The sequence below is a fragment of the Glycine soja genome, chromosome 19, assembly GCF_004193775.1.
Source record: "Glycine soja cultivar W05 chromosome 19, ASM419377v2, whole genome shotgun sequence".
Lineage (NCBI taxonomy): Eukaryota > Viridiplantae > Streptophyta > Magnoliopsida > Fabales > Fabaceae > Glycine > Glycine soja.
Window position 1 is genome coordinate 45593329 of NC_041020.1, and position 24176 is coordinate 45617504.

Genomic DNA, 24176 nt, shown 5'->3' on the forward strand with positions numbered 1-24176 from the left:
AGGGAGCCTTAGTCGACTCGGATACAACTGAGGAAGCGACAAAAGGATCAATTTCATATAAAATGACGGTAACGATGGCGGTGACATGTAAAAGATGGAATAAGCAGTGGGTGGCGGAGGGATAAGACGTGCTGTCGGTGGGTGGATTCTACGGAAGCGCGTTGCTCGTGGTTGTTTCGTGGTGGTCGTGGCTAAGCGTTACCATGAAGTTAAGTATATTATTGTTGACTTATGCGTAGCACGAAAAATTTATAGCACTGTGAATTTGAATATTATTGTTATTATATTCTTAAATGAATTTCTACGGATGAAAATTTTGACTTTTGAATATTAACATACTGTTATAATTGTTTTTACTTCTTATAATTTAGTGATTTTGATAGATGGGTTTGATTTGAATACCATAAAAGAACAAAAAGTTATCAAGAATTGACAGAGAATATCTTGTGAAATAATAATAATATTATTACTATTATTATTTACACTTAAATATCTTGTTAATCATTATAATATGTTAATTATTTTTTTAGTTCTCCTAAAAAATTTATTAAACCTTTCATCCTCTAAATATTTTTCTCTCATTTTTTTTCTTGCGATGAGTTGTCCATTAATCATCCGTGTCAAATTTGATATATCCATAACATGGAAAGTGAATTTGAAAGGGGCAAGGGCAACATCGAGACACACATTTAAAGCAAGTGTATAAAAGTCAGGATTTATTTGGAATCTGAATATCCTTCAAGGGTGAAGGAGCAAACGTGATTACACATAGACATAGACATGATTAGTGTGTTTAGTGACACGTTTGTTACAAATAGAGGTAGATCCAACAGAAGCTACAAAGAGTAGCTTCCGCGTCATTTCTTATTTTTGGACATGGAAATTTCTCATTATATATGTGTTTTAATATCGTTAGCAAACATGCACCATAAGGGTTACACATTTTTGTAACATAGGTTGCATAACGTTTACCTTTGGTGGTCCCGTTGTGGCAGAATTATTGAGAAGACATATATAACCTTCTTTCTTTTCTTTATTTCTTTCAAAGTGGACATGGTTGAACCACATGCTTGTCGCTTTTGTTTTTCCCTTCTTGCTCTGTTTTCTTGCCCATGGTTGTCGTTTTCTTTTAAAGTGATGATGTAAGTAGCACATAGACGTTTTGTGCCCACAATTAAAAATTATTTTCCAACTAAGCTTGTGTGGCTTGTGGTATTGTTTAATATATATTTTTTTACATTGTTCAATTAACCTACGTGTCATTCCCTATAGAAATTCACCATAGGGGGAAATTGTTTCTGACACCACAATACACTACGAGGGTGGATAAATACACCATAAGGTGCAAACATGATTGTGACTTTGTGGCATCCCACATTTATAAGTTGAAGACTTTGAAAGTTAGCATTTATATTTGCAACCCAAACACACACAATAAGGTTTTTAATAACGAAAATACAAAGTCCAAGTGGCTGACGTTTAATACACTAAAATCAAGTGATGATATTAGATTTAATGACATTATGGTTGATATAAAGTGCAAGTATATGTGCATCAAGCATAACTTTCATTATGGCATGAAGGACCAGGAGCATTGCTTGTCAATGCTTGATGGAGATGCTATCAAGCAATAGGTTGTGCCTATAAGGGAAAAACTTGCCAGATTAATTAACTTGGAAATGCCACACGGTTTGTTTCATCCAAGATTTGGAAGTCTCTCATATGCCTACAAGGGTGTTAATCAGCGTAAGAGGTTCAAGAATTATGATACTCTTATCTGTCTCACATAGATGTAATGTCTCCTTGTTTTGTTTTAAATCCAAACACACGTTTTTCATATTCTTATGAGCTTTAGAAGCTAACAAATTTTGACCAAAATACAATGATAACTTCTCATATAATTATCATTCAAAATGCATAAATTACAAATTATTGATAAATTCTAGGGTTTTTCAATTGAATTTTTTGTTTATGAGACCAGTTACACAAAAAGTCATTCTAACAAAGTAGTAGGAAAATAATATAGGGATAAAGGAAAGTTAATTTTGTTCCTATTACCCTTAAAAAAAACATGACATTTGTTTTCCTAAAGATTATCTCACAAATATATATATATAAAATCTTACCCACATGCATTAAAATGGAAAAAAAAATTGTATTACACCAGGTCATTCCAATTTTCACATATAAAGTTGGCAACTGATGGGCTTTCCCGCATTGTCCAACACTCCGTTGCCAGTGTTGTTTTGAAACACAACCTTCAAGCCACTGCAAAGTGCTAGTATCAACGTGTTTCTTGTGGACATTGTGCTAGACATGAACGTGACCATGGAAGTCATCCTCAAAGCAAATGTGACGGACCCACCGGCTTGCTCCTTTGCCATGTCATCCAAGTTCGACTTTGGGAATGAGAATCCATTTGACAATGGTGTCGCATCAATTCGCTTAACCTCGTTCTTGTTCAACTCGAAATTAGGCACATAACTCACTGCTACTATGTAATTTTTGTGCAACAAATCCACCTTAAAATCAGAAAATAAACCAATTAGCCTATTGTTGATGTTATGGATCATGATGCTAGTGTTCCAATTTGCGGTTAACAATTGAGTGGTGTTGAAATTTGCCACAGACAAGGAATTAATCGTATAAACGGGTAATTGGGGGTGCAACACTAGCGCCATAATAAGGGTGGCAACAAAGAGGCATGTGAATATTAAACATGAACACATTATGAAGCCACGAATGAAGGCTTTGCTTCCGCCACCATTGTGATAGGTCGGTGGAGTGCTAAAGTAGGGACCTGCGGGGTAATGGTATGGTTGTTGATGGTACTCATTAGGGTATGGGGCATAACCTGGTGGGTAACCTTGGTGAGGCATGGGTTGTGGGGCATACCCTTGCGGGTAATAATACATCATTTGCGGTGGTGCCACCGTCGGTGGTGGTGCATCCCCATGCCTACGGGAAGAGGACTGGTGGGTTAATGATTCATTTGGGGGTCCTCTTTCATCATGGGATGGATCCATGATGGTTTCTCTGATTCTCTCTCCCAATGGTTATGTTGGGAGAGACAGAGAAAGAGAGGGAAAGGGGCAATGATGTGGTGCTGTTCTTTTTTTCAAACGAAAGGAAAGAAAGACAAATATAGATTGACAAAAAAAAAAGCGTGAAGATCGTGTGAGTTGTTTGTTTCTTATTGATTATGTATACATGGGTAATTATATAGTTATGTTGAATGTAATTTAGGTGTAATTGACAAGGATTCATTAGCTACAGTCTAATTTTGTAAATTTCATTTTTCTCGGAGGTTGTTTATCGAAGAAAAGCATGATTAGAGGATGACTAATGATGATTTGAACTTAACCTCTTTAACCTATGTATTCTCTTATACATGTGAATATGATGGTTCAATAGAGTTTTATGCTATTTCACACGAACAAAAAAAAGTCTAGTTTTATGCTAGGCCAGCACACTAACCAAATGGTCTAACTAAAAATAACAAAATAATAAAATAAACAAATGTAATATGTAAAACTCTGATGAGAAATATATACAGATTTATATTTTTATATTTTAGTTAAGTAATGTGGAAAATTTGCAAGTAACAAGTTTATTGTTTTCATTGGACATTGTATAATGTATAACGCTTCACATATTGTATTGAGGGATAAATTGTATGTTTAAAAATGCCAGAATTAAATGTGAATTAGTGGAAACCATTAGCATAGATAATGTAAAATAAAAGGTGCACAGATACCTGTGAGCTAATCGAGTTGGACCAATCAAGCCTTTTTTTTCTTGGCCTACGCTATTTGAGAAGTCCATCTCAACTTGTTCGGCTAATTAGCCCTGGCTGAAGAAGCTTAATGGATTTTTTTTTTTTTTTTTTGCTTGTCATTTGAGGAGTCAGCTGGCATAATTTTAATTATGGGTTATTTAGGTAAAGCTCATCCAACATGAGCTCAAATTATTGGCTCTATTTGTTAGCATCATTGACCCCTTACCTTGGTAAAGGAGATATAAGTCCTTCTAAAATCATATTAATTTGGGTTAGATGTTATTTTAATTATCTCAACTAAGCAACATTTGCTTTATTTGTCTCTTTTGATTTCTTATTTATGAAAATATCTTATTTTTGCTCCCTATTTGCATAAATGAGTACCAAACGAATATGATTTTCAATGAAGAATAAGGGCTGCAGTTAACACGTTTTCAAATGAGAGATCAAAATGAGATAATATTTTTTGAAGACTAAAATCAAATATTATATTATAAATAATAGATTTGAAATATATTTAACCTTGCTATTTTTAAAATAAATAGGTGCTTTTGGTCAGAATTGGGAATCAAAGATAGCAAAAAGAGTAGCATTTTAATTTTGTTTTGTTTGATGGGTTTTAAATTAAAATTTAAAATTGAAGAAAAATGTTATTATTATAATTAATTTTTTATTATTTTTATTTCCTGTGAGATATTAGAGAGATTTTAAAGGAGAAAGTAACTCAATTTTTTTAGCATGTTAACTAAATTATTTTAAGATCTTATTTTACTTCAATTCTACTATATTAATATTTATAAAGGTACAATAGAATATAATTCATATTTTTCTCTCTCTATCACTATGCAAACTAGACAAGGAAATATTCTGCTCTCACCTTTTATATATTGAGTTAAACCAAATTAAAGAAATCTTTCCTTTTCTCTCCTTCCAGTGAAATACAATGTGTTTGATTTATTTGCAACACACTTTCCAATTCAGTTGAATAGTGTAAAGCTTCTCTCACATTATTGAATTTGCTTTAACATCAATTTAAGCTCTTCAAACAGACATCCAAAGATAATACGCGTAAATTCCTTTGAACTTAGTGTGTCAGTGAAGAAATGACTCAAAATCTAAATTCTAACGGTCTAATGGTGGTTAAAATAATAATAATTAAATAGTATTATTTTAATTTTTAATATAATATATCAAACAAAAAAATATATAACATGACACTCATAAGTTTAAAATATTAAAAATTAAAATTCATTTATAAATTTCGTTTTAAGTGAGGATTTCAGCCTTTGAGATAAGAAAAAATAATAGTAACCCAACGTTCAGAAATAACCAGCTAAATTATACTATATATGATTTACTAATATATATATATATAACATTTTTTTATCCTAATATAAATTTTTATCCTGACAAAATTATCGATAAGTATAATATATATCATATTATTATTAATATAAACTGATATTATTTATATCAATAGATCGATCTTTTTTAATTAAAAAATATTAAACTAACAAAATTTAATCCATCATCAGAGTACAATTGATATTTAATATATATTTTTGATCCCATGCACTTCCTTTCCCTTAAAGTAATTATAATATCATAGCTTAATTTTTTTATTCCAAATTTTGCACCCCACCTTGATTACAACTTTCTTTATCTCTTATTCTTTTTCACACCATATATTATATTTATTACTTTTTCTTTCTTTCATCCTTTTTTTTTCCATCATAATCGGTGTTCTCAAGGCGTATACACAGTTTTTAAGGGTGTGAAAAATACTTTTTTTTTATACTCCATATATTATTATCACACGTTATGCAATAAGTAAAAGCTACCCGAAAGATCAATCAGTTGATACAGGGTTTCATCGGTACTTGCATGATTTCACATTTATCAAAGAGCTAATTAAACTCCCTGAACACGATCATTCTATCTGAAGGAATAACTGACATCATAATCAACCATGCATTTTTTTTGTCTCAAATATTACATTGACAATTTAAGTACTCAACTTATAAAAAACTCTTAAATATCTGAGACAACCTATATGTATATATACCTAGCTAGTATACCATCAGCAGAAATCATAACAAGGTATGGAATTTAATTAATTCAAAAGAAAGAGAATGGCTTCCAATGTAAAGGAACCGAGAAGTTCCTATTAGGGTTAGCCATCCTTCCAGAATCCTCATGAGGCAGAAACTGAACCCTCAAGTCTTCACAATGAGGATTCATCACCACATCCGAGACCCACGTTTCCCCATAGTAAATAGCTTGCACTTTCATTTGCATTCCAAAACTCAGAGCCCCATTTTTCGCTTTATCTTTACCCATCTCCTCCACCAACCGATTCTCCACAGAGGGTTGATTATCCTCCCACCCTTCTCCTCCCTTTGTGAACTTCAAATGCAATTTCACATACTCCCCCTTGTCCAAGTAAAAGGGGTACGAAGACGCCACAGAAAGAGCATCTTCTGGGTTATGCTTATAGAATATAGTGAAATCAATGCTTCGGAAATAGATGCACGACACGTTGGTGTTTGTGACCGTAAACTTGGCATCCCACGTGGCAGAAATTCCTCCAGTACTCCCCGTGGTGGTGAAGTTGGAAAGATACATTGAATTAAGAACGAAAAGTGGGGGAATAGGGTTTTCCTTTGGCGTCCCCAAACGCTTGTATAGAGGTAATAATATTAGCATCATCAACAACGTGAGGCCAAGGAGGTCTTGAATCATTTCGCATGTGCGTGCGCTGATGCTGAATATTTCTTCGGCGTAATAATGTTCGGACGAAATGCCAGACCTAGTGTTTGTGGATTCCACGGAAATTGAGAGGGGTAATTGGTCTTCATGGTTGTCACGATCAGGTTCGGATTGGGGCAGAGGGGAAAACCTTGTTGATGAGGCCATGTCATGAAGAAGAAGGAGGAGGAGGAGGGAGAGAATGGAATATGGGTGGGTAGAGAAGAGAAGGGCGTGAGAGGATTATATATGTGTAAATTAAGGTTGTTAAAAACGCGCAAACAAACACTAATTCGTTGGCGGTTTTTGCATTGATCGAAATGACAATGATGATGAACTTCCCACTACCAATGTGTTCGATTTTCTCCTTGTCAAATATAGATACAAAAAAAATTTAAAAAAAACAGGAAAATAGTCTTAAGGAATGTTACAGACTGGTTTGGCTGCTAAATCTCATTAAAGAAATTACAATTATACCTTATTTTGTATTTTTTTTTATTATGAAAAGATATTAAGAGTATGAAGTATAAGACAAGATGGTGCAGTACTATTAAAAGAGAGAAAAGAAATAAAGATAAAAAGTTATATAAAAAGTGTTATATAAATAATATAGCTCATTTCATTATACTAAATGTAGAGAATTTAATAAAATTAGTCTTTTTTTTTTGTTAAAAAAGCATGAGAAACAAATATATATTTGCATTAAATATATAGAAGTATTAGGTTCACTACATTGATTAGGTGTCAGTATGCTAAGGAATTATCTTTCACAAATTATGTACACAGTTTAAATAAGAGAGAGAACTTAAATAAAGAATGCTACTTTAATAAATTATATATTTACATATATATCATAAAAATTTGACATATAATAATTTTTTTATTTCTGTTAATACAATATATAATTCTCTTGTAACTATTTTTTTTACTAATTTGTCTATTTATTAATTTATGAAGATATTGAGATTTTTTATATAATTTTAAGATACTATATGTATTTATTTAATTATTCTGTTATAAATATTGACAAAATCATTGACATATATATTTCAATAAGATATATTGTTAATAGTTTGTAGAATGTGTACATAAAAATTCACATAAAATATATGATTTATTGTGTTAATTGAAAATCAACTCACAGAAAGTGAATCATCAATTTAGGTTATGAAATTGTAAAATATATGAATTTTCAAATTAAAAAATGAAAATTGATTCTTAAAATTGTAAATTAATAATCAATTTAATTTCTGAAAATTTGATGGTGTCAAATTGGTCTCTTGAAACAGACTCGAAGAGTGCCACTTTTAATGATCAATATTGGTGTACCTTTCAACCACCATTACTATCCATTGATTGAGAAAATCAGAAGCTTCTTGCTGCTGTCTTGGTCACTAGCTTTCTTTCAAGCACTTTTCGGGAGGCCAATTCCTTCGTAGATTGGTAAGCCAAAAGTGATTCCTAGCAGAATGTTCCCCTTGTCATTTAGTCTCTCCTTTATTAATTGGTGTCATCTAATGTCATAAAAATGATGAATTGGAAAGTGAAGTGTCTAGTCAATTAGACACAAATACGTGGTTATCATCTCACAAAGATGAAAATTATTAGTTAATTAAGCACAAATACGTGATTGTCATCTCCTTCACCTGCTTGATTTGGGATTGGAGAGCTTGTGAACCCTCCTATATCTGAGCCAAATAGCATATATAACATAAACTCGAATAGAGTCGAGCTTATAATAACACTTAGCTAGAGATCAATCCCTTGAGAATCATATATATCCTACACCATCAACATTGATTAAGGGATCTTTCATCATTAAAACTACTAATGAGCAATTTAAAAGCAGAAACATCACCATAACTTTAATCGATCTTGATAACATTTCCCTTTATAAAATCAAAAGAACACCCAAGAACAGAAAAGAGCAAAACATAAATATATAGACAAACAAAACTTAATTTAAACTCCGAATTCGAATCGGTAGTTTGCAAGTCATCCTTGAACTAAAACTAATATAATAAAGAAAGGTAAGTTTTATTAAAGGATTATGAAAATTTCCAAGTCTCTTTGTAAAGACCTACATATTTTAGAATTTGCTCGTGGGTTTAAGACTAATTAAAAGAAACGACTATATATAATGAAGACTCTGCAAAAAGAAATATGTCCAATTTCCATAAAATAAAATAAAAAAAGAAGAAGAAGAAATATGTCCAATTAAATAACAAGTGACTATCTATATCGATTCTTTCACAGGTCCCCATTCAATAAGACCTACACACTCTCTAGGCTTGCGATCGATCATATACGCCGCCTCACCCAGCTGATCTCCGGCTACAAACTTAACTTCCAAATTACTGCATTTAGGATACATAGCAAAAATTGCGACCAACCCATCACCCAACCCAACCTCCCCCGTAACCATCATATGTAAACTAAACCTAGTAACTCCACGTTGCACATCTTTTGCAATGGCCTGAACAACGTTGTCATCCACAATGGGTTGGTTCTCCTCCCACCCCGTCGTACTCAACTTCAAATGCACCCTCTTCGTCTCCTCCTCGTCCAACAATAAAACATCGCTTTCTAACGTGTATTTGGGCATACTGAGAGTGATCACCGCTAGCGTTTCGTTTTCCTCGTAGCTTACTTTCGCTTCCAGCTTTAGGATGTTGACGTTGGAGTAGTTCATGACGTTGGAGATGGTTAGTGCCACGTCCCACGTGGATGAAACCTCGCCCTCGGAGACTTTAAGGTGAGGAATGTGGAACGAGTCGAGGAAGAACTTGGGTGCCACGGGATCGAATGTTGGTTCGTACAATTCCCTTTGGCGTAGGGAAAACCCAACGAGCAACATTCCAATCATGACCAAACGTAGCATTATCACAAGGGCATCCCAATCTACACGTTCTTCGTATGGCTCTAGCACTATGTGACGGTCATTTACCTGAATTTGATTGTGCCCTTGTTCAACGTCTTGGGGCAGAGGCGAGAACTGGGTTCTTGATTCGACTTGAGCTGTTGATAATGGCATGATTAGATTTTGATAAACTAATGAAATTGAAATTTGGGAAAACTAGGATGTGAGTTAGATAATTAAAATTGATTGTGTCGCCATTATATTACCGTTTGTGGAAAGGGACGATGAAGACGTTAAGTGCTAATCAGTTAATGTTGACAATGTTACAACTAAAATATATCCAGAAGGGGTTAATTTTGGTGCGCGGTTGCTGAGGCTTGTAGATATATTGATCGCAATGATTAAGCATTTCGTACCTGATTTTTGGTTGCATATTGTGATTTGTTATGGGTGTATATGACATTTTTGTTCTATTAAAAACTCTTCTCAAAAGCTAGAGTAGTTAGGTGGTTATAGGTCCTAGGTGGTTAAATTTTGAAATTTCTTCTCATTAACATTTAATGTTTTTTTTTCTTTTACAGAAACCAACATTTAATGATTAAAATAAATCATATCTTAGTCTTAAAAAATGATATTTCTAAGTATGTGCTTGAGTGAATTTTATTTTAAAATAATTAAAAATATATTAAAATTAAACACCAATATAAAAACTGTAGATTAAACTTAACAACTCGTGTAGGACACGTGACATTAAGTTAGTTAATTACTATTTTGTTGTACAGTAATTATTTTCTTAAAAGGCGTATCAATTAATTAATTAATTAATTAGAGAGAGAACAAGACTAAAACATTAATAGTCTTGAGGATAAAATAATATTAAAATATTGTTAAATTTAATTTTTTTAAAGGTGTATTAATTAATAATAAGACAATAAAATAAAAAAATATTTAAGGATAATGTTAAAAAATAATATAAAAAGTATAGAATACATTAATAGTATAAACATTTTTTTGTATGTTTTTAAATATTTTTTACTGTGGGAAGAAAATGTTATGTATCAACTTTTGACAAAAGAAGCAAATGTCAGGGAATCAAATGTTTTCATATATGATAGAAGTAATAATTCTAATTAATTTATTCATATCTTTTCTAGTAAAATTGTGAAATAAAGGTTATGCTTAATCCAATTTTATGGAACACATATTTTTTTTCCTTAAAGCTACTTTGTGCATGTATCAATTGAAGTTAAAAATAAATTCTGTCCACGCAAATTACAGTATAAATCCAATAGATAAAAATGAAATAAAAGTAAGGATAATGATCCTTTAATAAAATTATTTTTAACTCAAAGTACTTTTTAACATGAAAATTAAACATATACTTTAAAGTTAAAGTAAAAGTTGTTTGATAAAAAAATAGAAAAAATTATGATAGTATGATGTCATCAAATCATAAACTATCATTTATAATAAATTTTTTAACTTTTACAAAATTATCTTAAAAATCACATCAACTTTAAACTCAAAAAATTGTTTAAAATTAAGTCCCTCACTTAATATAAGAATATATTGATTATTTAACATAAAATTATTTTGATATAGAATGGGTTGATCAGACATATTAATCCTTGCTGCGACTGAAACGGATGAAGAATGATGGAGTTCATCGGTCTTTCCAAATTTGGGTAACGTATTATCTTAGTTTCTACTTTCTATTCTAATCCTCAACAAAACGAGGAAAAATTCCTTCTTGATTCAGATGGCAAAAGGATTGGTACCTTTAACACCCGAAGTCCGAACCATCATTAGAGCTACAGCTATTATATATCCTTTTATGGTGAGCTAAAATGAAATCCTTGTTTGTTGTAAGAGTCGGAAAAGGATACTTTTCCATTTCCATCGATGTATCAATTCACAGTAACTAAGATTATGTTTGGTTTCACGTTCAAATGCCTTCAACTTGAGTTTAATGGTGGTCAAACTTAATTTTTCCTTTGACAGTGATGTTTGGTATTATGTTGAAGACGTGATTCTGTGGTTTATATCTAAGTTTGAAAGAATCTACATTAGATATGGTTTCTACGTCAATCAAAAATTAATTCTCTCTTATAAACATGTTATCTTTCCAAGTTTATCCTTTCCTTTCAAACCAAACCCAACCATCTTCCCATGTTCATTTGTACCGCTATTGATGGTAGTTAAAATCCTTACTTATTGCCATTCAAGTGATTTATGAAGAAAATAGTCATGAGCTAGTTTAGACTTGAAGATAGTAATTTACTTCCCTTGTGAATTGCTAATTAATGATGAATAACTTTCCTTTGTAGCAACTTTATTTTCCTTTAAAATTGGATTTTCGATAATGATAGTTTTTATGGTACCACCAAAAAATTTGGAATTTTGTAGACGATTGGTTTTTAACCAATAAAATTATCATGTCATTTATCTTCTCATTAATTAAAGAAACTTTTATTTGTTTCAAATTAGTCATTGATTAATTAATTTTAAAAAAAATTACAACTATTTTAAATTTAAAAATATGATTAAACATAAGTTTAAAATTCTAAATCCTAATCTCTTTAGAGTTTTCATTCACAACAACAAAATTTAACAGGAGAAGAAAAATTACAATAACATGAAAAAGTATCATCATATTCGTCTTCATTTGAATCTTGATTGGTAGAGAAACTTGAACTTGAATAGAGATTTGAGAGTCTCACCCCTCACAGACCGACATGAATTAATGATTCTATTTGTAGTTAAAGTGTATCTAGGCTAATAGTAATACTAACAAGAATATCTAAAAGAGACGAAAGTTTCCGTCTTTTTTGAATACAATTACGTTTTTGGAATGAAATTGCAATTTTATATGAGAAATTTTATAGTGTCAACAAAGGTTAATTTTGTACACACAATATTAATATATTTGCAATTTTATTTCTGTTGAGCGTAATAGTCACTCTAAAAGAATTAATTAGATTTTTAATTTAAAATGGTCACTCTAAAACACTATTGGTTTATAGGGTGAAGAAGATTAGGGTCAAACTTCTAAACTTATGTTTAATTAGATTTTTAATTTAAAATAGTTGTAATTTCAATTTTTTAAAACAATATTTTGATTAATCAAGGATTTTTTTTAAAAAGTTTCTTTTATTATTAAGAAGCCACATGACATAGCAGTTTTATTGGTTAAAAAACCAATAGTCTCAAAATTCCTAAAAAAATTTAGGGTACCATAAAAACTCTCTCATGATAATTACATGTGAATTGTAGTTAATTTTTTTTTTACAGCAATTGTAATGGTTAAGTTAATATTATATTGTTTGTGTTTTTTAAGTAACTTTTAAAACGCTTTAGGAGTCCGTGAATAAATGACAGAGGAAGTTGAAAATCATGGATTAAGTAAAGGTTTAAATATTTTTTTTACTTTTGATTTTTATAAAATTATTTTTTTTAATCCTTATAAATTATATTTGTTTTATTTTTAGTACTTAAAGTATCTTAGATAGCGTTTTAAACAATAAAAAAGGCTATCTAAAATAATATAAGGACAAAAAATAAAATAAATATAATTTACAAGAATTAAAAAAAATTTACAAGAACGAAAAAAAATATGATAAATTACAAAAACTAAAAATATGTTTAAGCCTAATTAAATTATTACGTAAATAATTATTATTTTTCAAACCTAAATGATTAATTTATGTAAAGAAAAACCAACCTGTAAGATACTATTTTGAAAACAATCTGTAAAATTATATTAATTCAAAATCAATTCTACAAACAAACACTAAAGGTCAGGTATAAGTCAATTGAAAAAGCTAAATGGTGCTTTTTGCGTCCATCGTTGGTGAGCCTGTTGGTTTTCCCTCTAATCCTAGCAATTTAGCGAACAAATTATGATATTTTTAAATTTCTAATTTCTAAAGTTCATAACATACTACTGTAACAGATGAGGATCGAATAAATATTTAAATAGTGTTGCATAGCATGTGACAGCAACCCAGCGACTATTTTAAGCCTTCTAAAGGCATCCCCTTGAGTTAAAAGACTTCAAATTTTTCTTTTAAATCATTCAATTCATTATATTACATTTTTTGCTTTTACAATTATCATTATATCAAAATCATTCAAGAATAATTCTATAAATTTTGTTTAAAGTTGAATTTGAAATAAAATTATTTATATTTTAGAACTTGTTTCGAAAACAAAAGTTTGCAGAACAAAACCAAACATATATTAAAATGCCTCAACCACAGTTGTAATAGTCTTAAAACTGGCGATATTCCAAACACGCCACAACTCTGATACTCAAGAACCTAATGGGTAAATCAATTCGGGATGACAAAAGGCTTACAACAATAAGAAGCAACGAAATCAAAGATTCATACTTATATGGGCTAAAAAGGTTATACTTTACAAGAATAATAGCTTATGTTTTTGTTAATTAACAGTCAATACAAGTAATCACTAATCTAAACATGGCTTTATCTGTCAGTACGAAATAGTAGTAGTAACCAATAGTTTTGTTGGCTTTAATACGCCAAGAATGATCCAGTGCCAGTGTAACTTGTTGCCAATGCCTTTCCAGCTGAGGTTGGCTGAGAGAATGCTAGTTGAGAACGTTCAAGCTCAAGATCCTTGCAGAAACTCTTCCTGCCACCAATTTAAAGTAGACCATAAACAAATCACTAAACTAGCAACTGGTTGAAGAATAGTTGCATTTAGGTGAGAGTTTCCAAAATTGATTTCACAAAATTAATTTTGAAAAATTGAAATAACACTTGAGGGTTTAGATGCTTTTATTCTCGAAATTTTTTTATGTAAAACTTGTAAATTTTCAACCTAATGAAAATCTACTTTTATCTCTTCTAATCAGATCAAAATTAAGGCAAAATCAATCTTATATGTTTGACAGGAGGCAAAATCAACTCTTAACATTTACTATTGTGAAACCAAACACACACTAACCAATTAGCACTAATTCAATGCAGCTAGTATTAAAGCTTTCAGAGATATAATTAGTATTACGTATTATTTTGATGCTTCCTATTGTGAAACCAAAACACAGACTAACCAATTAGCACTCATCCAATGCAGCTAGTATTAAAACTTCCAGAGATGTGATGTTTACCTAAAGCCGTGTTCCATTACCTATGTACTAGTTGGATCTATGCATCATTCTCTTTGCATAATAATACACGCAACATAATTTAAACCTACAATCTCATTCAAACTCCTCACTGTTAAGCTAATCTTAATGTCTTAATCTACAGATGCTACAGGAGATTTCAGTTGTTTACAAGCTTTGAAGATTTCCCTAATGAATTGGGCTTTAATTGCCCATCAGAAATGGCAAGTTAAGCCAAATTTAATTTACTTTACCTCACGGCATCAAGCAATTTGCTTGCAATTCCTTTTCTTCTGTTAGAGGGAGCAACCCAAATGGCCCTAATGCCACAAGCAGCGATGGTTGGTTTGCTATCACAGAAGATTGCACCTTCCATCCTTTCAGAATCACTCAAGGAAGCAACTTTTTTTTCAACCTCCCTTTGGAAAATAACATTCCCAAACCGAAAAGTGGTAGAACGCGTCCTCACTTCCCTTTTCTTCACGCTATCAGGAGAGCCAGACACAACTTTGAATGCCTTTTCAATTGGTTCTGCAACGAGGCACCCAACAACCCTGTGAAGAGAAACAAACAGATACACCTTAAAGAGGTCGTGAAGGATCCATCCACACCCAAGCTCAATTTCCATCATACTCACGACCTGCTCAACTATTCTTCTGTGAGAAGTGAGGTCGATCTCCGAAACCAAAATGATTCGACCCGCTTCGAGGGTGGGAAGAGGGATAACATTTTCTTTGGTCCAACCCTGCAGAAGAATGGGAGAAGGAATAAGATAAATTGGGAAAAAAGAAGGGCGAAAAGAGAGAGTGGAAGCAGAGAAGTTACTCTGAATTGTATCCCCTGGGTGTAGGATTTGTGAAAGTGGTTGTGGGATTTCTCGTCGTCTGGGTCGCCGGGAGTGAAATTGATTCCGCAAGTGGAACAGGCGCGTAAGAGGAAATCGGATTGGCCGAAATCGAGGTGGAATTGGGCGTAGCTCCTCTTCTTGTTTTTGACCACCGAAGGAATAACGGCGTTAGGGTTTGGAGGCCTTCGGGTGTAGGTGTTGATGATATGGTGTTGCTGCTTCTCCCAGATGGACAAGTCGTCGTCATTGTCGGCAGAGACGGAAGAGGAATCGGAGGTAGTAGATTTGAAGAAAGCGCTAATCTTGGACTGCATCTGCGAGGATTATGGATGTAAAATTATTTGTTCAAATTATATGATAAGTGCAAATAAGTAATATTATAAAACTACAATGTCCAACAACAACATCTTTAATAATCAATAGCCACATTAATAAAGGCATCAAGTGCGTCTGAAATTCTGAAAACTAAGAGCCATGCCAACTCTCTCATCTACAATATTTCCAGTGTTTCAATGTTTCATATTTTAAGTAAAAACATAACACAAAAGGGTACTAGAGATTAAGCTAGTTAGATAAATCATAGAATTAAATCAAGGGAACTTATTCCTTATTTTGGGAGAAAAACTGAATCCAATTCAACATCCTTCCACTGCTTCTCTACAGAAAATCCTAATCTTGGTAATTTGAACCCATGTAACAACCATGCATCATCAGAAAGCCCACTGCATTTGAAATATAAAAAATAAAATTACCTGCACACCAGCATAACGCTTCCAGGCTTTATCAATCTTGTATTCGGTGGAAATTAGGCGATAATTTGACAAGGCAACTTCATAATCTCCTAACATGAAAGCATAATCACCCAAAACTCGAATCTGGGATTCAATGGAATTAAAGTCATACCTTCAACAATGGAAACCAAAACCATATTAGAAAAATGCAAGAAATTGAATGATACATAGCATGTATATTCTTTCATAACATATATTCCATCTGTACATGATTATAAGACTCTTTCAACACTCTTTAACTAAAATAGTTAATTTAATTAATCATTTTATGCCTATTAATAATTTGTATTATTATTTTAAAATTATCATTTTATTATCTTTCTATTCACTTATTTATCATTAATGTTTGGAGAGAGAATAATTAAGTAAGAGTAAGTAAGGAAAATAAATAATTAATACATCTAAAATATGTAAGACAAACAAATTTTGGAAAAGAATCTTATAATTATAATTAAGGACAAACAAAGTAAATAAATAAATATAACATTGTCACCATTGAAAGAATCTGCACCGTCTTCTTTCCCTTTTCTCCACTATAAATTTTTTATTTAGTTTTTAAATCCTTTTCGTGTTGCAGAAACCTAAAAAAAAAAAAAGACATTACAGAAAAGGGTAAAGGACAATCAGAATATAGGTCAAAATAATAAATATTGGGTCTGAAATAACAAATTCAAAACATTAATTCAAAAAGGGGAAAACCCTTTTTGCTCCATATTTGGAATGATGTACTTGGATGCTAAATCTTGCATTAGATCTTTTATCTGCTCTCAAGGCAACAAAAATGGGTAGCAAAAAATGCATCTACAATGTAAGCATGAGTCCTATATAATGAATCTAACAGCATTGCTGGTAGCAAAAGCAATATACCTCGTTGATATCATCAATGTTGAGAAAGCAACCAAGATCTTGACTAGGAGTAGGTGAGGCATCAGTTATCTGTCACAAATTTCAGGAGACAACAGACTAAATTGCATACTTTCATATGAATGAAACCAAAATTTCATATTATTTTAGCATAGGTTCAAAAGGGCAAAAGAAAAAGGAAAAGCATGAGGCAAGGAAGATGAACTAAATAATCATATTTTTATTTTGGAAAAGAAGAAGCACCTACAAGTCCTCCCCAAACAAACTTACATATGAAGCCCAAGGATTATCTTGATTTTTGATTGGAGCATCCAGGGAAGAATTAATGCAAAGCAACGAACAGTCACTTGCCCCAAATGTACTCCTCATATCTGTCAATCTTTTACTTGCTCTGTTGAAGAAGAAGAATAAGCAACTCGAATAAGTTTAACACTACATACAACTAATAAATCAATTCCCACGGGAAAATAATGATTAGTGAATGCCCAAGATTGCATTAGGTTGCAGCAAACAACTGTCAAGTTTTTCTAATAAAACAATTTTCACTTTCAACGTTAATTACCACACTATGAAATTATGAGAACAAGTGATTGGTCATAGATAAGAAATAAGAATTGCAAAGAATCAATTTGGTTTATACCAAGAAAGTCTACAACAGAAGTCATTTATCTTTAACAGGGATTGATGGAAAGTTACCAAAGCAAAGAAAGAGACTTACATATGGTTTTTATTAACTTGGAAAAAGCTTATGATCAAGTGGCAAGAGGTGTTAAGGAAGACTATGGAAAAGAAAGGTGTTCATGTGGCTTATATTTGGGCTATACAAGACATGTATGAGAGAGTAACTACTAGTGTGAGAGTTCCAAAAGGTGAGACTAGGGACTATTATATTGGGATGGGATTATATTAAGGCTCATCCTTAAGTCCTTGTTTAATCTATTTTCTGATGTGCTTACTAGGGACATACAAAAGATTATCCCTAATTGCAAACTTTTTGCAAATAATATAGTTTTCATTGAGGAATCAAGGGAAGCAATTAACTTTAAACTTGAGCTTTGAAGACAGATTTTGGAAACAAAGGATTTTCATATAAGTAGGAGTAAGACAAAGTATAGACATAGCAATTTTAGCAAGAGACGAGGAATATGACTTGGAAATAAAAATGCGAGAAGTCATACCTGTCTGCAGGGCCATCTTGATTATCATGCACTAACAAGTAATGCTTTGAAACTTTTGGATCCATTGCACCATCATTAAGAAGGGAAGGAAGCTTGTTGGTATTAAAAAGGTCAACAAATCTGCTAATAGGTTGTTCATCCTTTGATGAAACAGCTACAAGACCTGCAAGTTATTTTCAGGAGGAAAGATAAATAAATCAGAAAAGATACATTCAGAAGAAGGAAAGTAGAAGAAAAATTTAAAAGCTAATTATGTATTGATACTAGTATACTACTATGTAAGTTAAAAAAGAAGAGCTCTAAGTGATCCCAAATCTTACATATCACAGGATGGTCAAATGCTTCATGGTCTGAAAAGGAAGCCACACGAACAAGCTCTTTATTGAGAAACTGAAACCAGGAAGGTGTATTTTGGTATTCAGAACCTACAAAAGTATTTGTCAATCAAACCCAGTCTTAGACAATGACAGAACTAAACTACCTTGACATCACACATTTCACCACTGTAAACAAGTGGTGCCTAGCAGAGCAATAATATTTGCTCAACCTTGTCTTGTTCGATTAAAGTTTAATGAAACTAAAAAGCTCAGTGTCCGAGCTCAGCTCAATTCCAACCCCAAGCAATTCAAAATTAGTTATATGATGTGTATGGTAAAAAATAGAGTAATTATAATAAGCATTTTAGTCTCTGACTTTGTACTTATTTTACAAATTAGTTCATATCTTTTGTGAAATGTAAAAAATAGTCTCTATCTTTAACTCTGTTATGCAACTAAGTTCCTACAGTTCTATATGACAAGTCTTTGGACTGAATTGAAAAAGACCTTCATTCCTCTCATAGATCTTGGCTCTTGATTCCTGATAATGGATATATATGAGTTATTTTGATGATAAAAATATATTGAAAATATCTTTAAAAATATTTATTTAGCAGTTATCTTTAACTTAAATATTAAGATTTAATATTTTTTTTATTTATGACTTGCAGGTATGAAAAAGAGAGATTAAAAGAGAAAAAGATCAAAGAAAATATACAAAATATGAGAAAGTCTCGAGAAGATATGATTAAAAGCAAAACAAATCCAAAAAATATCAAAAATGAAGATTTCTAACATCAGGCCAAAGTCTACTACAACAAATATAACAAGGGAGTCAAGTCAAGCAGAAAAACACACCAAAGAACCCCCTCGGGCTTTCATTTACTCCCTCCCTTTCTTTCACCCCTTTTATTCCATCAGTTGTTCTTATGCTCCATCCATTATAAAGCCTTCAATGATCATGAGTGGTTAAACTCCTAGTTAGGGTCTGACAGAGTTAAAAGCCAAATGATGTATGATGTACTCACTATTTATCAATCCAAAGATGTTTTCTATTTTTAGGCCAAATAATGTGGATTCGACACTTGGACTTCCAAGTACTTTACTACTTGTGACAAATTTGGTAGACTTGTCAACGAGTTAACAATTCCACCACTTCTTTTGTCTTGGGTTCTGTTGCTTGCAGCTCCTTCAAGGGTCAGGGTGCTTCTGCTGCAAATGTGTCTTCTTCGTCTGCTTTAACTCAACTCCATAATAAATGAAAGCTTTAGCTCAGCTCCACAATAATTTTTGGTTCCGTCCCAAATTGGTCGTGCAGGAAATAAGACTTTTTCTTATACAAAGACGATGTAGACATTTTTTTGTCATGCTTCTCTTTCCTTTGAAGGTATTTATCTCATTTTTGCATACATGTTTTTTTTATATATATTTTATTTTTGCACATTCAAACGTGAGATAAGAAAAAAAAAATCTTCTTCTACTAAACAAATTAAAAAGTATCCTTTTTTTTCCTACTCTTTCTTTTTACTCTCTTAAACAAAGTAAAACTTTATATAACTTTACTCTGCATACACAATACAACCATAAATCTAAAATTTTTCCCTTTTCTTGCATAATTTGAAATAACTAATGCAGTTGCACATGATCACATGCTTTTGGTTACAAATTTCAGCTCCCGCCAAAGCTATTCAATACGTTTTGTGAATGAACGATGAAAGATTAATATTAGTAGTACTGCAGTCACACATGCATCTACGAGGACTCATCTAAACTATTAATTCAACTTCAGTTGCCATTATTTTCACAAAAATCTCCATAATTGATCGACTCACAAACAATATTTTACCGTGTAAAGAACACCACTGTGTATTCGTGTTGACAAATGCTAACGTATCTTGAAGAAATGTGAAAGAACTGCACTACGTTTTTGAAGTGAAAACTACACTGCGTTTTTTGTTATTTTAATTTTGAAGTACAATTACTTCATAATATCAGGAGATTTACCCAGCCTCCCAAGCTTTGCAATAAATGACAGGAGTGAAGCCCGTGGAACACTTGCATCTGTCACTTTTCAACTACTTGGAAAAACTTTGACCAAGTTTTCATGGAATCCATTATTAGAAACGTCTAAAATTGTCAACAATACACCTTAGAAACGGCGTTACGTTCAAATTTAACGACAATGACTATTTTACAACAATTATGCAAAGATAAAGACTATTTTTTACATTTAAAAAAGATAGGGACTAATTTGCAAAATGTGTATAAAGTCAGGGACCAAAATGCTTATTCACTCGTAATTACTTATTAAAAAGATTGTGTTGTTAATTTTTTTAAATAAAAAAATAGGATTTGGACATTTAAAAAATACTTATTTTACAAGACAACTCTTGTGACGTGATTTGCATTTTTGAAATATCAGCTGTATTTTATTTGATATTGTTTGGCTAAGTTAATTAATGGGAAAGATAAAAAACAAGAGAAAAAAAAGAGAGAAGAAGAAGCATTCATTCGCAACAAGTAACGTTTGTGGTGGAGTGTCATTTGCTATTTCATTGATATACTACTATAGTTGTAAATTTGAAAAGAGTTGCATGATCCGAGAAGCTCAAGATCCAAGCATTAATAACTATCTCTTATTATTATTATTTTGAAAGAGACATTCTTTCTTAAGAAAGTGCCTACTCAGTTTAATCCCATGTGCCCCTTTCTTGAAGAAGAGTCGAACTATTAGCGTACTGCATGTACATTAGTGAAGTGAAGCGAACGAATTAAAGTTGACATAACTTACAAGATTGAACTATGCATTGACCGAAATATTTTGTTTAATTTCCAGTCAGATTACTTCCTCTTTAACTTTATATTATATAGAAGAAAAGATGAGTGAAGCACTTCGTCTAACAAAAACAACGCTCCAAAGTACTGACATAAACCAGAGTTCAGAATGAATCAAAACAGGAAGCATTATTTGTAGTTCATTGCATAACAAACAAGCTTGGTTTAAATTCTAATAGATATCAGTTTAATCACAAATTGAGCAGCGTAGAGAATAAGCCAAAGCAAATCAACAGTTTGAAAAGAAACCAATAGTGGAATCAGTAAAAATTAATGCAAAAAAAAAAAAATATTAACTTATTCAGCGCACGAGGGCGCGGAACAATGATTAGGAGGCAACATTAAAAAACTATAGTATATATGAAGCTGTGATTTCATTTTGCTTGATTAGTATGGAAAAAGCAAGATGAGAGAAATATGTGATAAGGCTAAATATTTCTATTTTCAAGAGTCAAGGGATCCAGGTTGGGATATCGATGTTAAACTTTTGTTGAGGGATCTGCTTCTCATATACCTAAGCGGTTGGTTGTTGAAAGATGAGACTTGAAATCATGCTACCGAGGACTTTGCCTCCCCAATCTTCCCACATCTCCACCAATTAAACACCGACACCATGCATCAGCCCACGGGCCAGTGACACCACCTGCCCTATGCATGTTCATGTGCATGGCCGCATATACATATCCAAATACCCTTGATCTCACGTGCATTATTTTTTAAAAACAAACTTCACCCCAAAACACTCAATAACTCAAGTTTCATCACCCCACATATAATTTTAATTAAACTCTAGTTAGCCTTTTGCACTTCACCTTAATTTCTTGGTATATATATATATCAGCCCACTAAAGAGAGAGAAATGAAGTAACATGATGGAGAGAGGGTGGAAGGCTAATAATGTTGAGATTTCACCAAATTGTCCTAGGTGTGGTTCTACCAATACCAAGTTCTGCTACTACAATAACTACAGTTCAACTCAACCACGGTACTTTTGCAAGGGCTGCAGAAGATACTGGACCAAAGGAGGATCCCTCCGCAACGTGCCGGTTGGTGGTGGCTGCCGCAAAAGTAGAAGCGCTAAGTATAATAAGACCTTCAGACAAGCCAATAACTCAGTTGGCTATTCTGATGATTTAATGGCCTCACCTAATTCAGTGGTGTCAGATGCTCCAAGTATTGATCTAGCACAAGTTTATGCGAGTTTTCTCAACCAGAAGCCAGATCAAGCCGTCCAAACAGTTCGCTATCCTAACGAACCAGATTATTATTCATGCCTATTGAACTCTACTGATTTTGGCCATAGTGCTCTCTCTGAAGAAGAACTTGGTCTCATTGATTGTTTGCATTTTCATGAACAATCCACAGAATCACATTTCGGTGAGAGTATCCAAATGTATCTTTTCGGGTTCAACTCTATCCAGAATCATCAAGAATATTACAGTAGCAGTTATGATACCACAAATAATACAAATTTTGAGTTGCCACCGTTGCCTGGTGAAGAGACAGAAATCTCACACGGTGATATGTTGTGGTCCAAATCCAATTCTGAGATGATGCTCGATCATGCTTTGCAAGCCTCCCAACCGCCCCTTTTTGGACCTCAATCTCATGATGCAGACTTCATTATGGGAAATTGTTGGAGCCACTTCGATTTGCCAAGGGATGCTTCTTTTTCCACGCTTTGATAATATGTATGATTCTTCAATACTATTGCCTCAATTTGTTTTGCTTCTTATATGTAATTTATAGTTTATGTATAGGTTCGGTCAAATCCACTAATAAATAATTTGAATATGTAAGCAAATACAGTCTTAATTTGTGCTATATGTTCCATAATTACTTAATAAGGATCAAAAACTCTTTTCTATATATCTTGATGAACACATTTCAATATCTGTACTTCAATCTAGCTCTACAGTTTTGAGTTTATATATATATAGATCCGTTTTACTCTTCTTAATCATTTAAACCTAAAAACACGGAGAAAGATAAAGCAGAAGTATAAAAACAAATAGATTTCATTAGGATTGAAAGCTGAAAGAAAAAGAAAAAAGCCCAGATGAACCATTTAATATTGAATCGTAACAGTAGAGCTTTTTTTTTACACCACAGTAGAACGGTTAAGCAGAAGGAATTATTCAATCACTTCTTTTTTTTTCCTAGCAATAAGAAATTTATCTGTAAGCATCAAAACTCACATCACTTCCTTTAATTACAACTTTCCAGCAATTCCCCGAATTGAATTGAATTACCTGAGCAATTAATTGGGAGAGTTACAAAGAATAATGGGCTTCAATTGAAACCATCAATGAATTTATGTGAACGTGATTCATGAGATTAATAAGATTGAACAATTGGCTTCAATTAAATTAATTATATGTAATGGTGTCGCATGCTAGGAGGAGGAGGTGGAGTTTTCGGGGTCTGGGCTTTTTCTTCCTTCAACTTCCAATCCTAAATAAAATCTATTTGTTTTCTTTTTTATCTTTAGGTAATTATGAATAAGATCCTTTAAGAAATCTCATTAGTGTGAGCACTTTATACAAAAATAATTAATTTTTTATTTAAAATATTATTATAAAGTATATACCGTTCGATTATTTTATATCAACGGGTTAAATTTGATATAAATCTAATGACTTTAGTGTAAATGAATTATATAAAATATATACCGACTTGGTAAGGATTTCTCTCACTAATTTATCTCGACATTATTTTGATGTGAGACTTTAATCTATCTTATTTTTTCAAATATTCATAAATATTTACCGGTATTCATGGGTTTGCAAAAATGCGCAGACAATTGTTTATGGGAGTACTTGGGATT

At 32.2% G+C, this 24176-nt stretch overlaps 4 protein-coding genes across 5 annotated transcripts; 1 reads left to right on the top strand and 3 right to left on the bottom strand.

Moving 5' to 3' along the window:
• Nucleotides 1-2111: 2111 nt before the first annotated feature.
• Nucleotides 2112-3189, bottom strand: LOC114398395. The gene has a single exon (XM_028360580.1). It carries the CDS (start codon nucleotides 3024-3026, stop codon nucleotides 2181-2183), a length of 846 nt encoding a protein of 281 aa, XP_028216381.1. The 5' UTR covers nucleotides 3027-3189; the 3' UTR covers nucleotides 2112-2180.
• Nucleotides 3190-13651: 10462 nt separating this feature from the next.
• Nucleotides 13652-16338, bottom strand: LOC114397988 (protein CHROMOSOME TRANSMISSION FIDELITY 7-like). Of its 2 annotated transcripts, none has more exons than XM_028360085.1 (4): nucleotides 16117-16338; nucleotides 15343-15678; nucleotides 14772-15262; nucleotides 13652-14042 (listed from the first exon to the last, which is right to left on the bottom strand). In XM_028360085.1, the coding sequence occupies exons 1-4, from the start codon at nucleotides 16210-16212 to the stop codon at nucleotides 13922-13924; spliced, it is 1044 nt and encodes a 347-aa protein (XP_028215886.1). In that variant the 5' UTR covers nucleotides 16213-16338; the 3' UTR covers nucleotides 13652-13921. The 2 variants fall into 2 exon arrangements, with proteins under 2 accessions (XP_028215886.1, XP_028215887.1); XM_028360086.1 differs by lacking the exon at nucleotides 16117-16338 and adding an exon at nucleotides 15770-15788 and having other exon boundaries at nucleotides 13754-14042.
• A 500-nt stretch (nucleotides 16339-16838) lies between these two features.
• Nucleotides 16839-18624, bottom strand: LOC114398874. The gene is made up of 5 exons (XM_028360983.1): nucleotides 18518-18624; nucleotides 18198-18360; nucleotides 17290-17410; nucleotides 17023-17091; nucleotides 16839-16916 (listed from the first exon to the last, which is right to left on the bottom strand). The coding sequence occupies exons 2-5, from the start codon at nucleotides 18260-18262 to the stop codon at nucleotides 16839-16841; spliced, it is 333 nt and encodes a 110-aa protein (XP_028216784.1). The 5' UTR covers nucleotides 18263-18360; nucleotides 18518-18624.
• Nucleotides 18625-22218: 3594 nt separating this feature from the next.
• Nucleotides 22219-23164, top strand: LOC114398338 (dof zinc finger protein DOF3.5-like). The gene has a single exon (XM_028360524.1). It carries the CDS (start codon nucleotides 22219-22221, stop codon nucleotides 23032-23034), a length of 816 nt encoding a protein of 271 aa, XP_028216325.1. The 3' UTR covers nucleotides 23035-23164.
• Nucleotides 23165-24176: the final 1012 nt, after the last annotated feature.

Bases quoted from the DNA above. Each gene is read 5' to 3' on its own strand.
- LOC114398395 (XM_028360580.1), bottom strand. From the start codon at position 3,026: ATGGATCCATCCCATGATGAAAGAGGACCCCCAAATGAATCATTAACC.
- LOC114397988 (XM_028360085.1), bottom strand. From the start codon at position 16,212: ATGTTAGGAGATTATGAAGTTGCCTTGTCAAATTATCGCCTAATTTCC. The intron at 15,679-16,116 runs GTAATTTTATTT...TAATCCTCGCAG, and splicing joins AGCGTTATGCTGGTGTGCAG to ATGCAGTCCAAGATTAGCGC. The intron at 14,043-14,771 runs GTAAAGTAAATT...AATTGGTGGCAG, and splicing joins AAATTGCTTGATGCCGTGAG to GAAGAGTTTCTGCAAGGATC.
- LOC114398874 (XM_028360983.1), bottom strand. From the start codon at position 18,262: ATGGATCCAAAAGTTTCAAAGCATTACTTGTTAGTGCATGATAATCAA. The intron at 17,411-18,197 runs GTATGACTTCTC...CTTCTTCAACAG, and splicing joins CAAGATGGCCCTGCAGACAG to AGCAAGTAAAAGATTGACAG. The intron at 17,092-17,289 runs GTAAGTTTGTTT...AATTTGTGACAG, and splicing joins ATAATCCTTGGGCTTCATAT to ATAACTGATGCCTCACCTAC.
- LOC114398338 (XM_028360524.1), top strand. From the start codon at position 22,219: ATGATGGAGAGAGGGTGGAAGGCTAATAATGTTGAGATTTCACCAAAT.